Source organism: Biomphalaria glabrata, chromosome 9, assembly GCF_947242115.1.
Source record: "Biomphalaria glabrata chromosome 9, xgBioGlab47.1, whole genome shotgun sequence".
Classification (NCBI taxonomy): Eukaryota; Metazoa; Mollusca; class Gastropoda; family Planorbidae; genus Biomphalaria; species Biomphalaria glabrata.
This window is the reverse complement of record NC_074719.1, coordinates 42,628,718-42,649,541: the sequence shown is the minus strand read 5'-3', so window position 1 is coordinate 42,649,541 and position 20,824 is coordinate 42,628,718. Positions and strand designations below refer to the sequence as shown.

General features: G+C 39.6%; 1 protein-coding gene across 1 annotated transcript in view; it reads right to left on the bottom strand.

Annotated features, from left to right (window-relative positions):
• LOC106078815 (ATP-binding cassette sub-family A member 2-like) overlaps positions 1 to 17,369 on the bottom strand; it is a 28,614-nt gene extending 11,245 nt beyond the window's left edge. The window contains exons 1-8 of the mRNA XM_056039923.1: positions 17,238 to 17,369; positions 16,004 to 16,092; positions 12,755 to 13,123; positions 11,494 to 11,673; positions 7,018 to 7,212; positions 5,265 to 5,541; positions 3,627 to 3,758; positions 2,273 to 2,399 (exon numbers count right to left, since the gene is read on the bottom strand). Of these exons, the coding sequence (XP_055895898.1) occupies positions 2,273 to 2,399; positions 3,627 to 3,758; positions 5,265 to 5,541; positions 7,018 to 7,212; positions 11,494 to 11,673; positions 12,755 to 13,123; positions 16,004 to 16,084 (1,361 nt within the window). The 5' untranslated portion in view covers positions 16,085 to 16,092; positions 17,238 to 17,369. The remainder of the gene's footprint in view (positions 1 to 2,272; positions 2,400 to 3,626; positions 3,759 to 5,264; positions 5,542 to 7,017; positions 7,213 to 11,493; positions 11,674 to 12,754; positions 13,124 to 16,003; positions 16,093 to 17,237) is intronic.
• Between the last annotated feature and the right edge of the window lie 3,455 nt (positions 17,370 to 20,824).

The following is a 20,824-nucleotide window of genomic DNA, read 5'->3' as shown; positions in this document are numbered from 1 at the left end:
CTCAGTTTTTCTTAAATTATGAGACAGTGGTACGGCGATATCGATAATGGTAGCGTTTTTTTCTTTTTTATCGATGAACAGCAGATCCGGGCGATTGAAATCTACCGTTTTGTCGGTCAGAATAGGCCTATCCCAGTACAGCAGATGTTCAGTAGACTCGAGAACCTCTTGCGGAGAGTATTTATAATAAGGGGGAGTGTCCTTACCGATCAATTTGTACGTCAAAGCCAGGTGTTGGTGTATTAACTTTATTATTATTATTATTATTATTGTATCAACCAATACTAACAGAATATTCTTGACGGCTTAGAGAAAACTGGTTTTTAAGAACGTAGAGACAGCTTGACAACATTCGATGATTCCCTTCATTACTATTGAACTTCTTGATAGTTCAATTTTTCGCCGCTGTTTGGTTGGGTGTTACCTCCGTTTGGTTAATCTGCATCTAAAAGCCTTCAAAGAGAACGACAGGACAGTAAACACTACGTCAGCAATGTACATTAACTCCACCATGCTTGAAGCCGTCTAAGCCGAGACCAATCTTTATGGAAGCCCTGAGCACGTGACCTGCGACGTCACAAACTGTGGGTAGTTTTAACCAATAGCTCGTTTTTTTTGAGTCAAGCACGCGGGGAAGAGGAATGCGAGGGGAAGACATTAAGGGATTGTCGGCCCTGTCATTAAAAGATATTCGAATACAAAGACAGTGGAATGGAGAAAGACGATCGACGAATCATGTGTGGCGCCCCTACTATCAAACAGGTTAAAGGGTTGGAGAAGGTGACGATGAGCTTCTTTCCAACGTTTTCTCACAAATCAGGGAATCGGTTTGCAAGAAGAAAAAAGAATTAAAATGAATCGATACCAAGGGCGATGACCCAAAGAAGAAAAAAGGAATACAATAAATCGATACCGAGGGCGATGACCCTTAGAAGAAAAAAAAGAATACAATGAATCGATACCGAGGGCGATGACCCTTAGAAAAAAAAAAGAATACAATAAATCGATACCGAGGGCGATGACCCTTAGAAGAAAAAAAAGAATACAATAAATCGATACCCAGGGCGATGACCCTTAGAAGAAAAAAAAGAATACAATGAATCGATACCGAGGGAGATGACCCTTAGAAGAAAAAAGGAATACAATAAATCGATACCGAGTGCGATGACCCTTAGAAGAAAAAAAAGAATACAATGAATCGATACCGAAGGCGATGACCCTTAGAAGAAAAAAAAGAATACAATGAATCGATACCGAGGGCGATGACCCTTAGAAGAAAAAAAAAGAATACAATGAATCGATACCGAGGGAGATGACCCTTAGAAGAAAAAAAAGAATACAATGAATCGATACCGAGGGCGATGACCCTTAGAAGAAAAAAAAGAATACAATGAATCGATACCGAGGGCCATGACCCTTAGAAGAAAAAAAAGAATACAATAAATCGATACCGAGGGCGATGACCCTTAGAAGAAAAAAAAGAATACAATGAATCGATACCGAGGGAGATGACCCTTAGAAGAAAAAAGGAATACAATAAATCGATACCGAGGGCGATGACCCTTAGAAGAAAAAAGGAATACAATAAATCGATACCGAGGGCGATGACCCATATCGGAAATCTGTAGTGCGAGAAAGAGAGAGACTATTTGTGTTTGACCGGAACTGGATTTTGTCCCTCAGTGTAATGTTGCGATGAAATGAATGTTTCTAGAATGTTTTCAGGTGATTCTTCAGAGTTGAAGATAATCTACTTCCTAGTCGAAACCTCCCGCAGGACAGCGGGGGGATAGCAGCGGGCAGGGTATGAACCCACGACCATCGTTATGAACCCATGGCCATCGACAAGTCCACACGACCAGGCGACACCCTGAATGGCCTATAGCGGTCGTCTACGAATTATTAAAGAAAAACGTGTTCATTTTAACATGGTTGCATAATAAAGCCATAGATAAAAAAAAAAAAAAGGCTAACTTTTATGTAAGTACAACAAACCAATCAATAAATGAATATTTTTCGTTTTTAAATTTGATTATCAAAAACAGGTAGAGAGAACGCAGGCACTCAGGATGGCTGCCTGGTCGTGAGGTTTGCGCGCTGGACTGTCGTTCGGATTTATCGATGGTCGAGGGTTCAAATCCTGCCCGCTCCCATCCCCCGTCGTCCTGCGGGAGGTTTGGACTAGGAAGTAATTATCTTCAACTTTGAAGGAACATCCGAAACATGTCAAACATTTTACAAACAAACATGTAACGTTGTGTGGCATGCTTACCTGAGCACTCTAAAAATTTTAAATTCCAGAGAAGCGACAATGGACCAGGCGATGCACAGTCTTCTCGTATTGGAGGTCCAGTATTTATTCATATACTTTTCTACGTCCTGTTTATGTGAGTCATTATCTGGGGAGACAGTCATAAAGTTTAGAAGATTATTGGATGACAGTGACAACATGCTTGTTAGTATCGTTGTGACTCAAGATAATCATTCACGAACAGGACTGAATGAACTCTGGACTAACGTCCACGTCAACTCCTCATCCTCCTCCCCCCCCCCCAAAAAAAAAAAATATTTTGTTTATGTTGTTTTACTTTGTACCTCGTCGAAGTTTCCAAAATGGTTCGAAGTCATTTTCTTTATGAACCTTTGACCTGAGAATGAGTTTCCTCCCTTGACCCGTGGACAGGGTGAAAAGATCGGCTCTTCACCGACTCATCTGTCTGAAGGCCCCATCAACTACATTATCATTTAATCAAATCCATTTTAAGTAAAATTATTAAAAAATAATAATAATATAATGCAAATTGTTTGTTTTTAAATTAAATATAAAACGAGATTGCTAATTCTTAATTTAAGCCGAAAAATGTTTATATGTTTCCCCCAACTAGTAGGCTCATCGGTACTAACCTATGTTATTGGATTTTCCTTTTTAACAGTTGGTATAAATATAGTTTCATCCATCCACGTGGCGCTACAGCCCATGGAGACCTCTGGCCTGCTTCAACACATCTCCTGGGGCCTTTCGTCTCCAAGCCATAACCCCAAGCTGTTGTAGATCTGCCTCCACATCATCCATCCATTTCATTCGAGGTCTTCCTTTGGGTCGCCTGCCCTTTGGTTTTTTACCTGTGTAACCCTTCAGTTAGTTAGACTAGCTGCAACTGCTCTCTAAAAGGCTTAGCACGTTCCGTGTTGCAAAACAAAAATCATGTCCTTTTCCAGGCCTAGGTCGTTTTCCATTGAGATCTGTCCGGGTTTTCTTGTGCGTAGAAAACTTTCGTAACAGATTTTTTTTTTATATGACAGGGTTGTTAGCCCCGTGCACAACCATCTAGGGGGCTTTGCCTTTGAGCTCTCTGGATAGCTGCCTTTCTATTTGGGTAAGGTTCTGTAGGCTTTGCGGATCTCTCGACTTCCTGCAAGGCAGCAGGTTTGATTTTAGTCCACCCCAGGTATTTTATTTCCCCGGTACCCACCATATCTGGGGGGGGGGGCATTCTCCTATCCGCTGGGGAGGCGCTAGATGGCAGATCAAAAACTCCACATAAGATAAATATAGTAATTCATTATTAATTAACACACAAATTGGACGTGGCGCAAGCTAGGCCCAGATCACTACGTAAACATACCTAACACTAGTCCTAGAAGAACGCAAAGTGAATAATTTGGTGTTGCAGTCTCACTGATAAGGCTTATAAGGTAGTGGTCGTCAAAGTTGCCCAGTTCCATGGTACAATCTAGCACCATTCCTATCAGTACACCTGGAGAGTAAATAAATAAAACAAGCAATAGAAAAAAAAAATACTTTTTTTTTTAAAACATAGCTTATTTAAGGGAAAGAACCGCTACTTGCTGTCATTATATGGAAATGACAGTGTTTAGCTCCCTCTCTGCAATATAAAATGGAATTAATTAATTAGTACTAAATAATTAACAAATTGGTTATTTTTTTTTAATTGATTCGTGTATTATCATTGACTAAGAATAATTATGCAAAATTTCAATTCTATCCGAGAAGGAAAGTGGAAGGAAAAAACTTGTCAAAACGTATTAAAGGGATGAAATCCACATATACATCCACATATCTCATTAGGTAGCATTTATTCCCCTTATTTCCACATCAAATAAAAAAATAAATAAATTAACTAATTGGTTGTTGTTGTTTTTTTTTTTTTATTGATTTATGTCTTGTCAGATTTAATGAATACTTGTGCAAAGTTTTAAGTTGATCCGAGAATGGAAAATGGTGGGAAAAACATGTTCAATTTTTTTACCAGACAGACAGACAGACAGAGTGACTTGATATAAACTTTGTAATGAGCTCCTGTTCTTGTGACTGAGACATTGTATCACTTTGCAAGAAGGCACGGAAGATTCAAGGGGCGGAGCTAATTATTTCGCATTAACTACACGGGCCTTACTTCGACACGCATATTTTGCACATTTGAAGCAGACAAAGCCGTTTCTGCTGCGAGCCTATTTTTTTTAAATTTCTTTTCGTTGTCCTCGGCTAGGGCTTTTCTTTCTGTTTCAAAATATATGCCCCCATCGTGAAGCTTTTCCGGCCATCTCTTTGGGAGGTCAAGTACGACCATGTCTTTTCCTGAATGCCCCTGACGCCTGAGTTAACATAAAGCGCTTTTGAGGTCACTTCTGTCTTGTCTTCTTTTATGTTTACACGCGGGGAATCCCCCATACGTGGAAAAGTGTTTCACGCCTTGTGCCATGTAACAGAATGGAATGAACCATAATAGTTTGGTATATATATTAAATTCATTACATTCAGCCAAAGGGACATAATGCAGATTAATTATTATAATTATGTTAAAAACGAACTAATATACTTTCTCAGGTATTGCCCGGGCCGTGCTTAGTTATTCGTTCCGATGTAATCCAGATCAAATCCAATCCAATTTTATAAAATTAATAAGAAATATATTTCTTTTAACATTATTTTACCTGTAAATAAGTACTTTGTAATCGAAATTATATGTACTATTAGGTAGATATTGCTCTTTCAACTATTATACAATTTTATATGTAGCATACATTTCATTCTTAAAAGGGGTAATTAGGTGTTTGAATAACACCTTACGTTTGGCATATTTTGTTGTGGGAATTTAATTTTTCACTTAAATCTAAAACGACAGTTTCGTTAGTACATGAGACAATAACCTTTACGTCTGTTTACAAACTAAATGAGAAAAAAAAAAAAGATTTCGCACAACAGCACACAGAACAATTAACTCAGCTGACCCGTGACTGACCAAAGAATACGTTGACCATCAGCAGGAAGTAGACCGCGGTGGCTGGTCGCTTGAAGATGAACTGCAGGACATAGATGTGAGGGAAAAAGAAGAACCCAAACGCCATGACGGCCTTAAACAGCATGATCAAGTGGATGTTGGTAATCCCAGAGAACAGCAGCACCACCAGGGCAGGCATCATCATCAGTAGGTACATGGCGACATCAAAGATGAAATGACCAAGCCAGTACACCAATGGACTCAGGCCGTTGATGTATTGAAGCTTTTTCACACCAGACTGAAAGAAAAAGTTTTAAGTATCAAACTAAATATAATATTATATTCACTTTGTCGAGACCAAGTCTGAATTTGTTAGCTTTTACTGAAAAAGCGTTGTTATTGTGTTCTCCCCCCACCCTAGCATTCACAATATACAAAGACAACAACATTCCTCAATGTGGGAGGTGTGGCTGAGAGGCAGAACCCATTGACCGTGGTTCAGCCACTTAACAAAGAGTCTCGACTTCATGCACACTTTTTCTTTGCTGAGCGCCTATAATAATGATGCCCATTTTCGGGAGGCGCCATGGCTGAGCGGTAAAGTGCTTGGCTTTTGAATCATGGTGACGACTAGGATTTTTAATTACGCGATCCTTGGGCGCCTCTGAGTACACACAAAGGTGGTTGGTCGTTATGCTGGCCACATGATGCCCTCGTTAACCGTGGCTCACAGGTACAGATGAGCGTACATCATGAGTGATGCGCTATATAAAAGCAGTTATAGAACATTCACAACACATAGAGACAGGTATAAGCGACTACTTAAAGAAGTTCTAATACTTTCATGTCCCTAGTCAACGAGTGGGGGCGAAATGACTTTGGCTTCCGAACTGGCGGCTTTTGCAGTATTTGGAATCTCGGGATTTTTACGATCCCATCTTTAGTGTTGGGACGTTGTGTAAGAACCCCCTTGGTAACCGTCGATTAAAACTAGCGTTCTTCTTTCAGAGATTGCGATCTTTTTGGCTGATGATGTAAAGTTCTGTGGCCCACGGTTAACAAGGATGCCATGTGGCCAGCACAACGACTAACAGTCTTTACTTTTTCCCAAGTAATATCAAGTATCCATTTGAGCTGGACGGACTCAGAGGTGCCCTATAGATCCCGAAATTAAAAACCCCTGCGTTTACCAGGATTCGAAAAGCCAAGGTTTTTCAGCAAAGCCACTCAGCCACCGCGCCTCCCCAATAGATGTCTTATTAACTGGAAAATGTAAAAAGGGGAACTTTACTTTCCTAGCCAATGAGTGTGATAAGTCTTACAGTATGTGAAACAATCAGGATTTTGTACCTTTCGGTTCATTTTTAAACGGACAAAGTTGCAGAATAATTCGCGACAACTTGAGGAAGCTATGATAGAGCGGCTGGTGGTTGTCTTCAAATTTTGTTCCGACTTTTATCCTATTTATAACAAAGACAAAATCTTAATTCACGACATTTTCAGACCTCTCTAAGTCAGGGGTTCTCAGCCTGTGGTTCTCGACCCCCTTGGGGGTCGATTGACGATTTGCCAGGGGTCGCCTAAGACCATCGAAAATATGGATTGTTATTGTCTATTCTTCTATTGCTGTGTGTGTGCGTGTGGGTGGGGGGGGGGTCGAGGCAGAGTGGGGGATTGTAAAAAGGGGTCGCCGAGCATAAAAGGTTGAGAACCGCTCTTCTAAGTGAATAAGAAAGAGTGTGAGGTGGAGGTGGAGGGAGGCACACAAACAAACCTGTTTCTCTGATACAATGTTGTACGCAAAAGGTAGTGGCACCATTGCCATGGCCACAGCCATCAAGTAGGCAGTACCGCTGTTCAAGTACCCGTATCCTACAGGCTGGTGATTTGGATGAAGCTGGACCGCACTCTGGATGGAGAAATCCTCCCCCAGCATCTGTTTCACCCAGGCACTCATTAACAGTTGCATCTGCATGGAATTTAAAACAAAAGAAATATTATTCAAAAATGCTATCACCTTAAAAAGAACTATTAAAAACATATAAAAGAAGAAGGGTTGAAATTATATGTAGTGGCAATAGGTGCACTCACAAATTATTATATTTAAGGTTTTTAATCTTTAATCTCCGTAATTATTTTTCACGTTCACACAGAATTGTTAATTTTTTTTTAATTGTACATTCGACTCTGTTTTGTTTAAACTTTAATAACATTTTGGTTGTAATCAGAAAACGTTACTTTAGGTATAGAATTATAGGATAATACATGCTCTTTTTTTATATAACACAGATACAATTGTGATATCAATGATTGTATCGTTAATTTGGATGGAAAGAGCTAATGTTTTCCCATATCTTTTTACAATCAATTCAGAGCTTCGTGAAACCTAAAGGATGGAAGGTGGAGAGTGGAGCCTGAACTCTGATCTCAAAAACGGCTCTAACGATTTTCCTCATCAATTTAACAGTTGATGCACATTGAAGACAGTAAAGTTCCCCTTTCAGACCTTGTGGTCTAGTTGATGTGTATCGCCAAGAAAAGAATAACTAACTCGTTGGCCACATGGGAAAACTCCAGTTTGACCGTTTTTCAAAGTAAAAAAAACAAAAATGTAAAACTGACTAGATGCGATTTCGGTCAAAGGGCGTTACGATACTTCGAAGACCTTGTTCCATTTGTCACATTTTTTGTGTTTGGTGTCATCCGGTCCAAGACATGGGTTTTGGAAATTTATCGTAATTTAGCGCATATAACCCGCGGGCTATATACGTTTTACAAACGAATGGTAGCTGTGGGGGGTGAGGGGGGGATTACAAAGTTGCGTGGTTTACAGAATATTACTCATAAACATATTATAACGGAAACAAAAGATATACCTCCTAGAGCTCATGGTGTGGTTATATTAATGTACATTGGAAAGCTTTATCAACATATCATTCTAAACCTCAAGAAAAACAAATAGTACATACAGAGAATCTTTATTATACCAGCAATCAATCGTGACAAATAAGTAAGCAACCAACCTAATTTGCCGATATATAGCTCCCCCTTCATGGTCGACGATGAGCACATTTCTCATTTCCTATGGACTGGAAGGTGACTGTAAAGTCCAATCCTCGCGTTAAAAAGCCGGCCGCATTCGTGGCATGAGTGGGTTAGGTCAGTTGCAGATAGGCCAGTTGCAGATAGGTCAGTTGCAGATAGGTCAGTTGCAGATAGGTCAGTTGCAGATAGGTCAGTTGCAGATAGGCCTGCTTCTTCAGCTTTCTGTTGGTTCGGCGCTCTTTCGCCGTGCTTCATATCTTGAGATTCCGAGACTCACAGCTTCACGGCACGAGGAGCTAGTGCCTCCCAGCCGTGAATGTCGATATCGCATTCCTTGAAGGAGCTCTTGAGAGTGTCTTTGTAGCGCTTGTATTGGCCTCCCTGGGAGCACTCTCCTGCACACAACTCCACGAACAAAAGTCGTTTGGGAAGGCGTTTGTCTGGCATACGGACTACATGTCCCGCCCATCGAATTTGGGACCTTTTTCCTGTCGCGTTGATACTGTACATGTTGCCGATATAATAAATTTGAAACGTATAGAAGACAATTCATGCATTACATCCGCAATCAATTGCTAGTCTCATTCATCTCACTGTCCTCGCTATAGTAAGTGAAGCCATCCAAACTTGTATCATATTCACTGTCCTCGCTATAGTAAGTGAAGCCATCCAAACTTGTATCATATTCACTGTCCTCGCTATAGTAAGTGAAGCCATCCAAACTTGTATCATATTCACTGTCCTCGCTATAGTAAGTGAAGCCATCCAAACTTCTATCCTATTCACTGTCCTCGCTATAGTAAGTGAAGCCATCCAAACTTGTATCATATTCACTGTCCTCGCTATAGTAAGTGAAGCCATCCAAACTTCTATCCTATTCACTGTCCTCGCTATAGTAAGTGAAGCCATCCAAACTTGTATCATATTCACTGTCCTCGCTATAGTAAGTGAAGCCATCCAAACTTCTATCCTATTCACTGTCCTCGCTATTGTAAGTGAAGCCATCCAAACTTGTATCATATTCACTGTCCTCGCTATAGTAAGTGAAGCCATCCAAACTTGTATCATATTCACTGTCCTCGCTATAGTAAGTGAAGCCATCCAAACTTCTATCCTATTCACTGTCCTCGCTATAGTAAGTGAAGCCATCCAAACTTGTATCATATTCACTGTCCTCGCTATAGTAAGTGAAGCCATCCAAACTTCTATCCTATTCACTGTCCTCGCTATAGTAAGTGAAGCCATCCAAACTTCTATCCTATTCACTGTCCTCGCTATAGTAAGTGAAGCCATCCAAACTTGTATCATATTCACTGTCCTCGCTATAGTAAGTGAAGCCATCCAAACTTGTATCATATTCACTGTCCTCGCTATAGTAAGTGAAGCCATCCAAACTTCTATCCTATTCACTGTCCTCGCTATAGTAAGTGAAGCCATCCAAACTTGTATCATATTCACTGTCCTCGCTATAGTAAGTGAAGCCATCCAAACTTCTATCCTATTCACTGTCCTCGCTATAGTAAGTGAAGCCATCCAAACTTGTATCCTATTCACTGGCCTCGCTATAGTAAGTGAAGCCATCCAAACTTCTATCCTATTCACTGTCCTCGCTATAGTAAGTGAAGCCATCCAAACTTGTATCATATTCACTGTCCTCGCTATAGTAAGTGAAGCCATCCAAACTTCTATCCTATTCACTGTCCTCGCTATAGTAAGTGAAGCCATCCAAACTTGTATCCTATTCACTGTCCTCGCTATAGTAAGTGAAGCCATCCAAACTTCTATCCTATTCACTGTCCTCGCTATAGTAAGTGAAGCCATCCAAACTTGTATCATATTCACTGTCCTCGCTATAGTAAGTGAAGCCATCTAAACTTCTATCCTATTCACTGTCCTCGCTATAGTAAGTGAAGCCATCCAAACTTCTATCCTATTCACTGTCCTCGCTATAGTAAGTGAAGCCATCCAAACTTGTATCATATTCACTGTACTCGCTATAGTAAGTGAAGCCATCCAAACTTGTATCATATTCACTGTCCTCGCTATAGTAAGTGAAGCCATCCAAACTTCTATCCTATTCACTGTCCTCGCTATTGTAAGTGAAGCCATCCAAACTTGTATCATATTCACTGTCCTCGCTATAGTAAGTGAAGCCATCCAAACTTCTATCCTATTCACTGTCCTCGCTATTGTAAGTGAAGCCATCCAAACTTGTATCCTATTCACTGTCGACGCATTGTTGCCAGCAGAATTAGGGTCATGGATGGACTCTTCAACACGCGGGGTATTCAAGTGTGCGGGTTGTACGATTTTTGTTTTTTTACTTATTTTGTAATGTATGCGGGTTATACGCGTATGCGGGTTATATGCGCTAAAATAAGGTAAGTGCTCCAAGCAAAAGATTTAGTAAAATTAGATGTGCTGAAAGGTGCTCACAATAGTTAATCGTAAACCTTTTCAAAATACATGATCAACACGTCATACAATTCTCTGCACCGGATATAACGCAAAGCTAGCAATCTGTATTTAGCTTATCAGTATCAGTCTTTGATCTCTAATAAAGTAAATTTTCGAAAAGTTATATGAGCTCAAGTCACCTCTTTCAGGAATTCTGTGGCATTTGACGTCTCGAGACAGCATCTTTTCCCCTTGCAACTTCTTGTGTGACCAAAGAGGCCAATCCTCAATACAAAGCTGCGGCCACAGGTTGGGCATATGCTTGCCCTAATCACCAGGCTCCGTTCGCATTTTCTCCCTTCTTTCTGCTGCTGTTGTGTATGGCATCTACAATCCGGGACCTTTCCTTTAAGCTCGCTCTCCATGTGGATCCATGCAGTGCCACTTTTTCCCAGCTGCTAGTGTCGATTTTGAAGAGCTTCATGTCGCGTTTGCATACATCACAATAATTTCAGTAATTAATTTTAAGACAAGTTCAGAACGCTTTTCGCACAAGGAAAAAAGTTTAATAGCAAGACTGCTGACAAAAATATATTTAGAGTTTTATCATAAGTCTCACGGAATCTTTTTTTTTTTTTTTTTACTTTATCAGGTGTCTCTAATTCTCTTAGAATCTTTTTGAGAGGTGGGGGGGGGGCGGCATTAGATTTTTACTGTACAATCCTTAATTGTAGACATTTCATTCTTACCATCATGTCTGCACTAAATGTACAATGCTAACCAAACACTGATACGAACGAAGACTTACACCGATAGCGTCGCCGTGAAATGTGGATCTACTGTAGTAAAGTTTTATGGTCAAATCATCATCCTCGGTGGACACCAGGCTGAAGTGGACATGGCGTTTGAAATCCTCAAATGACCATTTTACTGGCCACTCAATCAGCGTGTACTTGGCAAAACTCTGTAGCGAATCGTCTAAGCCTTCCTTTGAAATAAATACAAATGAAATATATACGTCTAGTACGGTGTTTCTCAAACTGTAATCCATCGGAATGCACTAGGCCTAAATAAGTGTTGCGCGAATTACTGGGATAATGAACTAGTAGGCCACCACGTGAATTAATCTCTCTTAAAAAATATAAGCAAAGTGTTCCACTAAATAATCAGAATGAATGAAGTGTGGAAAATATTTGGAAACACTGGTCTAAAAAATTTCGGGATCCCTGGGCGCCTATGAGTCCATCCAGCTCTAATGAGTACCTGACATTAGTTGGTCGTTGTGCTGGCCACATGGCACCCTCGTTAACCGTAGGACACAGAATCTGATGACCTTTACACTATCTGCCCTATAGACAACAAGGTCTGAAAGGGGAACTTGAGTCTTTAGTACACAGCCGCCATGGCTCCTAACTCTGTTCACTCTTAATTATGTTGTTTTTTTTATTCAATACCTATGTTCAAGTCAGAATTTCATGGAGGAACCTGGGTTGGAGGAGCCTTCATGGAAACTGGACACGGATCTTAAAACAGCCCTAACGATTTCCCTAGAAATTAAACAGTTGATGTATATCGCTGAGAAAAGAATCACTAGCTCGTTGGCTAGAGAATTAGATCTTATCTTTATCTTATAAAAAAAACAGACGTTACTTCAAAAAAGAAGATGATTACGTCTACACGTCATGCATCTAGTCGTTCTTGTAAACCAATGATGTAAATTCTGCCAAGTCATTGGTTTTCGTGGCTGGCTCAGGAAACAGAGGCTTAGAAGGGAGTATCGCGTCCGGGAATTTCCAAATATAAGATATTATTGAGCCGAGAGTTTAATAAATTATTGTTCATGAAAATTGTGCGCATCTTCTTCTAAGTCTAGATCTAAATTCTAATCATTGGAATCTTATAAATTGTAGATCTTTACATTTGCTTAACCAGGATTCTTTCTCGGGGTACTAATCGTAATTCGTACTAAATAAGAACTCCAAAAGTAAACAGAATTTCAGACATCAAAGTTACATTAATAACTCTGCAAGAAAACAGAATCTCAAACACTAGAGTTTCTCCCTTCTTACCGTAAAGTCGAACTGAAATGGCACTCCATAATTCTTGATTATTTCCACAAACTTCTGTTTGATCGGATTCCTGGAATATAAATACACGAAAACAGGGACAAGAAGATTAGGCGGGAGAGTTCCGGGTGTGATGTTCATGGTCCGTGCATCTTTCACTGGCGTGGAATGGAGGTCTAGGATCATCCCAAAGAAAACAAGAGTCAGCGGCAGGAGCAGGAAGCTGATTGAAGATCTGGGGTTCCTCATGACGAATGAATACTTCAACACTAATACGGCCTTCATTTGCTGAATGAACAGCTCGACTTTCGTCATGTCTGGATAGTTCGTCATGCGCAGGAAAGTCTCCTGGAAGTGGTTCATTTTTAAAAGCTGTAAGAAGTAGAGGATTTAAATTAGCTTACACATTTGTGTGTGTGTGTGTGTATGTTTAAAATATATAAGAAGAAGAAGAAGAGACAGAGAAGGCGATGGGAAGACAACATTCTTCTTCTTCTTCTTCTAGCCAGCTTTATTGCTGCTGAGCTGTCAGCTCTTTTGCAGACTGTTCCAAGGAAAAAAGTGTGCTGTTTTCTTCAGTTGTTCAGCACTGCCGTACAGGGTGTTGGTTATGTTGGGCTGTAGTGGAAGCAGGGTCTGCCCAAGGTGGATTAGGGAGGGGCATTCAAATGGTTTAAGGTTTCATAAGGGTGGGCGCAGTGTCTGCAAACGGGAAGTTGTGTGGAGTTTATTTTGTTCAGGCGGTAATTTAATAGAGGTGTGTGTCCTGTTCTTAGTTGGAAAATTGTAGATTGTTCTTTGCGGGGGAGGAAGTTAATACTGTCCGGTTTGTTAGGCATAATCATTTCTTTGTACATGGCTCTGTCTGTGTTTCCTGAAGACAACATAAAAGACTGGACGGGCCTGCCGTTGAAAAAGGTTCTATCCAAGGCAAAAGACAGAGAAGAATGGAGAAAAACGGTTGACGAATCTTATGTGGTGCCACAACGGTCCAACAGACTAAGGCAAAGGTGAAATATAAATTTTAAAAGTTTCTTAGATTTATTTAGCATAATCTTTCGTCACGAACGAATCATTAAAGTCATTCCTTTATATGTTTGTCACTATATGAGAAAATTGTGGATATGTATGTAAACTGTTGGAAAAAAACATAAAGCATTAGACCGTATGTTGTGACAAGAAATGTTTATATAATTTAGAGATGAACAACAACAACGAGGAAAGAAACAGAAAATTGCAGTCTACTTTCAAACCCAGACGAGCCAATACCTTCCCGTGTGCGTATCAGGTTTAAAAATTGTTGATAAACTATTATTTTTTTAAGTTACATGTTAATTGCTGTGTAGATTTAAGAACTGCAAAAAATCCAAAAATTTTTAAAACTTGTATCTTTGTAATTTTTATAAAGTTGGCAATTTTGATGTTTAATTTAGCGTCCTTGATCTGTGGCATTTTACAGCTCGAGAGACTCTCTTTTCCCTTTAGCATATCAGCATCAGTCTTTGATCTCTAATTAAGTAAGTTTACGAAAAGTTGTATGCCTCAAGTCATCTGTTTCAGGAATTCCGTTGCATTTTGCCTATCAAGAGATGATCTTTTTCATTTGCAAATTCTTGTGTGACTAAAAAGACCAATCCTTGATACACGGCTGCAGTCACAGGTTGGGCATATGTAGTCACCAAGCGCCATTGCATTTTCACTCTTCTTTCTACTACTGTTGTGTATGGCATCTGTAATTTGGGACCCTTCCTTTATGCTTGCTCTCCACTTGGATCAGCTGCTAGTGTCGATTTTGAAGAGCTTCATGTCGCGTTTGCATACATCCGTATACCGTATACAAAAAGTTCTTGAGGAAATCGACCCTCTAGCATTCTACGAACATGGCCAAGCCAGCCAATGCGTCTGCTGCTGATAACACAGTGGATTTCCTGGCACCCTGCTCTTTTTAGCACTTCCTCATTGGTTATTTGCCACCCTCTTTAAAGATCCGCCTTGGGCAACAGAGGCGGAAAACGTCCTTGACACTGCTTAGTTTAACTCCAACATTCTTTGAGAGCAGCCCTAGTCTAAAACCAATGGGATTCTTCTTCTCCTTCCTCTTCCTTATTATTATGTGTGAGAGTTCAGATGACTAGATCAATATAAGAGATGAACTGCGCAGTGGTTTCCAAATCAGGGAGCTCTCCATATAGTTTTCTTTCTATAGAAACAGAATGAAGGTGACCAAATACTTTGTATCATGAGAAACCTAATTAAATACAAGTGATGAACTGCAAGTAGACTCCATTGGACATTTGAATAATATTCAAGAATCCTCTCTCTCTCCCTCTCTCTCTCCCTCTCCCTCTCTCTCCCTCCATATTATGTCCATCCTCCTATCCACTACTTAAATAACTCAATGTTTCGCTCTCTATGTTTCTATACAGAGGTGTCACTAGGGTCAGTTACTGAAATAGGGCTTAACACTTTTTGGGTTGCTTCTCCTTAACTATATCTGCTAAAGCTCCTGCTGGTGATATAGGCTATAAAGAGCCATATGTAACATTATGATAATTAGAGAGATTTAAAACAAACATTAAGAGAGAGAGAGAGAGAGAGAGAGAGAAAGAGAGAGAGAGAGAGAGAGAGAGAGAGATTTACTTTGCATGGTTGTGTTCAACAGGGCCAACCTTAGACCGATTTATTTTATTAATTGCTCAAAAAACGGGCCCTGCAACTGAAATAAGTCCCTGCAATTAACATTTAGCATATCACTGTCAGGCTTGGCTCTTGGCACAGGCTTTGAAAGATGTAGGGCTTAGAGGGTTAACATAATAAGTCTATCGCACGGGTGAAGTAGCTTTAATTAAGCCACTGGCGCCTGTTGCATTTGAGTTGCTTTCTATGCCTAATGAACAATAAACGTTGATATCATGATCTAATTAATAATAATAGTTTTTATTGTTTTAAAAACATGTAGGAAAGGGGCCATGCAAGAATCCATTAAATTAGGCCCCGTTATTTGTTAGACCGGCCCTGGTGTTCGCTAATGCTTCATTTTTGTAAGAGTACATTCTTTTTCGAATTTGTATCAGCCGAATCTGACCACTCCTTGCACAACCCCACCCCATTGACGCCTCTGTATCTAAATATCTCGACAGACTTTTGTCAGCTCATCATTTCGTACATGTGAAACGACTTACGACAAATCATGACAAATCATGCGATAATTAGAAATGTGCTTATGAATTACGAATTATGAATTATGTTTACTTGCTTGTGACTGAGACTGCAACCATGGCAACAAAATGTCCGCACAGTGGTTGTTAGGAATTTTTTGTTGCGTAGTTTCATTGACAATACTGAAGAGAAAAAAAAAAGTTATTAAACAAAAATGTATATTAGTATAGTCGTCGAAATGTAAATAAATTATAACATTAAGTTGGCATAGCGACGCACCATAGTTGACGGACTTTGAACGTGACAATTACTGTTGCTTGATATCGAACAAGGGAATGAACTCCTACTTGCCTGAAGTGGCGGTATAAATTGAATTAGCCCCCCTTTCCAATTGAAATTAGCAATAGACAGCTATAAAACCTTCTATTTTCATAAGCACTTCGTTGGCACAGCGGTTAGTGTACCAGCTAGAGGAAACCTTAGTCTTAAATTTCGAATTGAAGTCGTACAACTTTTTTTTATTATTAAATGCATGTAAAAAGCGATCACGGTTACCTTCACAGATACCCCCCTTTCTTTCTCCAAACTATTAATACAATAAACTTAACATAAGCTTTGTTTTAAAAAGTATTCTTTATATTATTCTTTTTTTTAATTTTTTTTTAAATATTTAAAAGAGGCCAGGTTGAAGCAATGGAAGACCTAAACTATATGTGATACTTCCAATTCATCTTTCAGTATCACTCCATTTAGTGCCATATACAGACTTTAAAAAGGCCCTTAGCTAATTGCGATATGGATCCCATTTAGAGCCCTTCCTATGTCCAGATAGTTTATGGCAGGTTTATATATATATATAAATAGCTTCTATTTTCCATAGGTAAATCTGCTTTTGAATAATAAAAGCCTCTATTTCAATAAGTTTGATCTGTGCTTTTTAAATTTCTTTATTAGAATAAATGGTGCCTTGTAGAGACCAGAGGCGCGGTGGCTGAGTGGTAAAGCGCATGGCTTCCAAACAGAGAGGTGCCGTGTTTGAATCCTGGTGAAGAATGGAATTTTTTTACTTTCAGGATCCTTAAAGCAATCTTGAGTCCAACCAGCACAAATGGTTACCTGACATTAGATGTGTAAAAGTAAAGGCGGTTGGTCGTTGTGCTGGCCACAACACACCCTCTTTAATTGTGGGCCATTGGAACAGATGACTACAAGGTCTGAAAAGGGGAAAATGCAGACACCAAGATTTGACACTGGGCCCTGCTGTTGGAGCCTACACCCAGGCTGATGAAGGAAAGCTAATTTCAATTTTTTTGTTTAGGTCACCTACCTATGTATAATTTCTTCAAGTGATGCTATAACTATCCTGGCCTGTATAACATTCAACCGGTTGTTCTCAGCCTGAAGTTGTACAAGGAGACGAGAGAATCTGTGTATATCTGCCTCTGGTAGCAAAAAAATTAATTCTGTTTCCGATTGTTTCTACAAAAAAAAAAAAAAAAAAAAACGGTGCAGATTTCGTTCACTTTATTCATGTTATTTATTACGTTAATTTATTGAAAAGATTTGCGTAGATATATAGACACATGAAATTTGAATATTTATATTTATTAACAAACACTCAATATCTCTCACACATGTATGCGAAATCAACACTTCCAAACTAGCCAATGATCGCTCTTTAGGGAATGAAGCTTTCAAAGTAGGTGTTTTACGCTACTAGAGGTCAAGTGGACAGCCGAAAGTAAAGAGGAAAAAATACAATTTAAAACACTAAACACTGCAGGAGAGACGTTAACATTCCCATGCCATCCATATACTAAATTGGCTTTTCAAAGCAAAGATCGGTCCCCACAGCCATCTTTGAGATGATCCCTATCGCTTTGCGACTGAAGGAGGCCATAAAAAATGCGGCCAAATCAGTACTCCTTCTTCCTCAGTGCCATTAGAGTATGGAGCGTATCCTCTACGGCCTCTATATGCATTTTGGTCAGAAGTTTGAAGGGCTGAATTGTAACTCCTCAGGCGCCGGAGCTTTTCCGTAGAGGGAGCCTCATTAAGAGGATGACAATGACTTAAAACACTTTTTTCACAAAGTAATAGTAAAAAAAAAGTTTCCCTTTCAGACCTTGTGATATATATGGCCGATTATGTAAAGGTCATCTGTTACTGTGGCCTACGGTTAACGAGGGTGTAATGTAGTCAGCACAAGGACCAACCGTCTTTACTCTTCCCCAACTAATCGTCAGGAATTAATAACCCCCAGCATTCATCAGAATTCGAACCGGGACCCCGGTTCAGAAGCTAAGCATTTTACCGCTCAGCCACCGCGCCTCCGTTTTCACAAAGGCTGGGCATCAACACATTTGCAGCATGGGATAGATCAGCTCGAAAATATTTCTAATCCTCTAGCAGTGTGTGATAATAAACTAAGAATGTATAGTGTCTGTATCAAAGGTATATACCAAATATTTAAAATTCGGACACGATCAATCCTGTAGTTTTATGGATCTACTACTGTTAAGAAGAATAACATTAATGAAAGTTATTACACTTGGAAATATATTGGAGTTTGATATTTAAACTTGTTACGCCAACCTTACCATGTACCAGGCAGATGGGACAATCTTTTTGATCAGATTCACCGTGGCTTTTACGTCACAGTGGCCATATTTGACCACGGTCAGTTTGTAACATGAACCTAATTAGATCAGATACAAGAAAAAATACTCCAATTAGTAACATCCCATAGACTAGCGGAATACTCTGCCATCTCCTATTGAAAATATTTGAATATTAAAAGAAGAAATTGAGCTTATGGTTAGACAAGAGAAAGGTAAAAAGGTTCCATAAAAAAAATAAAAAAAATTAGATTCTTAAATTTATGTTTATGTTTGCGATTCCCAGGGCCGGTCTTAAGTATGGAGTGAAAAGCTAGTCGAAAACGAGCTCAATGCATTCAAAAAAATTATTTTAACAAATGAGGTCTGCTAATTATAAGAAAAAGAAACTGAATTTACAAACTAGTATGTTTGAAAAATAAGACAATGTTAGATTTGAAGAGCATTTTCATTGAAGCTATCAGAATGAAGGAGAGTTTAAGTTTTGAGTTTAGGCACATCGGCACAATTTAGGCCATGTCGTGCCCGTAATCCTTGAAGGATCACTCTCCCTTTACATAACAAGGGCTAAATTCTTTACAGTTAAATCATTAAAAACAAGGTCTATTGACAGTTAAAATAGTAATGGTGGAAACCATTTAATAATTTGGTAAAAATCTTATGTAAATATTATATGTTCAGAATGAAGGAGTGTCTAAAAAATCTGGAATTGGATAAGGCATGACAATAATATATATATATATATATTTATTTTTAGTATTATATGTGCAGCGATGGTCTTAGGCGGGTTGCGAATGAGGCGGCCGTCCCAGGTCCCTCGCTTTAATAGGACCCCGAGATAAAGAAGATCTTTTGTCGCTGTCTGCCGTTCAAACACTTGTGTTCCTTTTTTGACGCTCACCCAGAGCCACGCGTACTGTTAAAGCCGCCTCTTATAATTGTTGTCTTCGTCTCTATGTTACAATAAGATTATCTCAATTAAACTGTGATTAACAACGTTAAATACATAACTTATTCTAGCATAAATGTATATTCTGACTACATCTTATCAAGTAAGCAAAACTTCAATGATGAAAACATCTAATCAATGTAAAGGTCCCATACCGACTACACCTAATCAAGATATGATATGACACGATATTTTGGGCTTTCGACACATCGTCACAATTTAGGCCAAGTCGTGTACATTTGATTGTCCAAGAGCTGAGCCGAAGGCTCTTCGAGCTCTACGTTTGAAAAAAAAATATGTTTGAGCGTCAAACAGTAAAAAACAAACAAACCTGTCTGAATCAAAGTTCTTTCTGGGAGAGACCCAAGTCAATGCCTATGTAAAGCATTGCTGTTTCCGATGCCTTTGGCCCCGGACGCATGCTTGGCTGGTCAAGGCCGAAGGCCGAGAGCACCGGGAGCCTCCACCATTTTCCTTTGTTATACCAAGCTAACCGTGGGGGACTCGCCATTCATGTAACGGTCCCTTGAGGAACGGCGCATGTATTTGTGAGAGGTTCGTGGGGACTCTTTAACAACTCTGCGCAGTGCAATAGGTTGACTCTCGTCTACCCGTAGACACCCCCAAAGGGAGACTTGTTTTGCTACCCATTTAGCCTAACCACTTCCTCTAATGGCCGTTTCCACACAAGCGCCACGATGAGGCAGCGTAACGTGCTCGTGTGTCGTGTACATAAACCCTTTATAGATCAAGATATAAATACATTGCTTATGAATGCAAAACAAATTCTATACTGACTACATCTAAGTTAAAAGTTAAGTTCCCCCTTTCAGACCTTGCGATCTATGGGGCAGATGATGTTAACTTTAGCCAACGGTTAACGAGCAGGGTGTTATGTGGCCAGCACAACGACCAAACCGCCTTTACTTTCCCCAACTAATGTCAGGTACCAATTAGAGTTGGGTGGACTCAGAGATGCCCTAAAAATCCCGAAATTCAAAATCCCAGTCATCACCGGGATTTGAACCAAGGACATCAGTTTCGGAAGCCAAGCGCTTAACCATTTGACCACCACGCCCCTTACTGACTACATCTAATGTTATAAAATACAGACGTTACTTAATATAAAGAAGATGATTACGTCCTACGCGTCATGCTTTTAGTCATGCATGTTAACAAATGACTTAAATTTTGTCACAGGTTTTCCTGGCTGGCTCAGGCAACCCATTTCCATTCCTTAATAGCACTAGGGAAGAAGGAGCATTTGCACAAATTTGTCCTAGCATATGGAACTGGGAATCAAGAAAACAAAACTTCAATGTTAAACAATAATGTTAAATACATCGC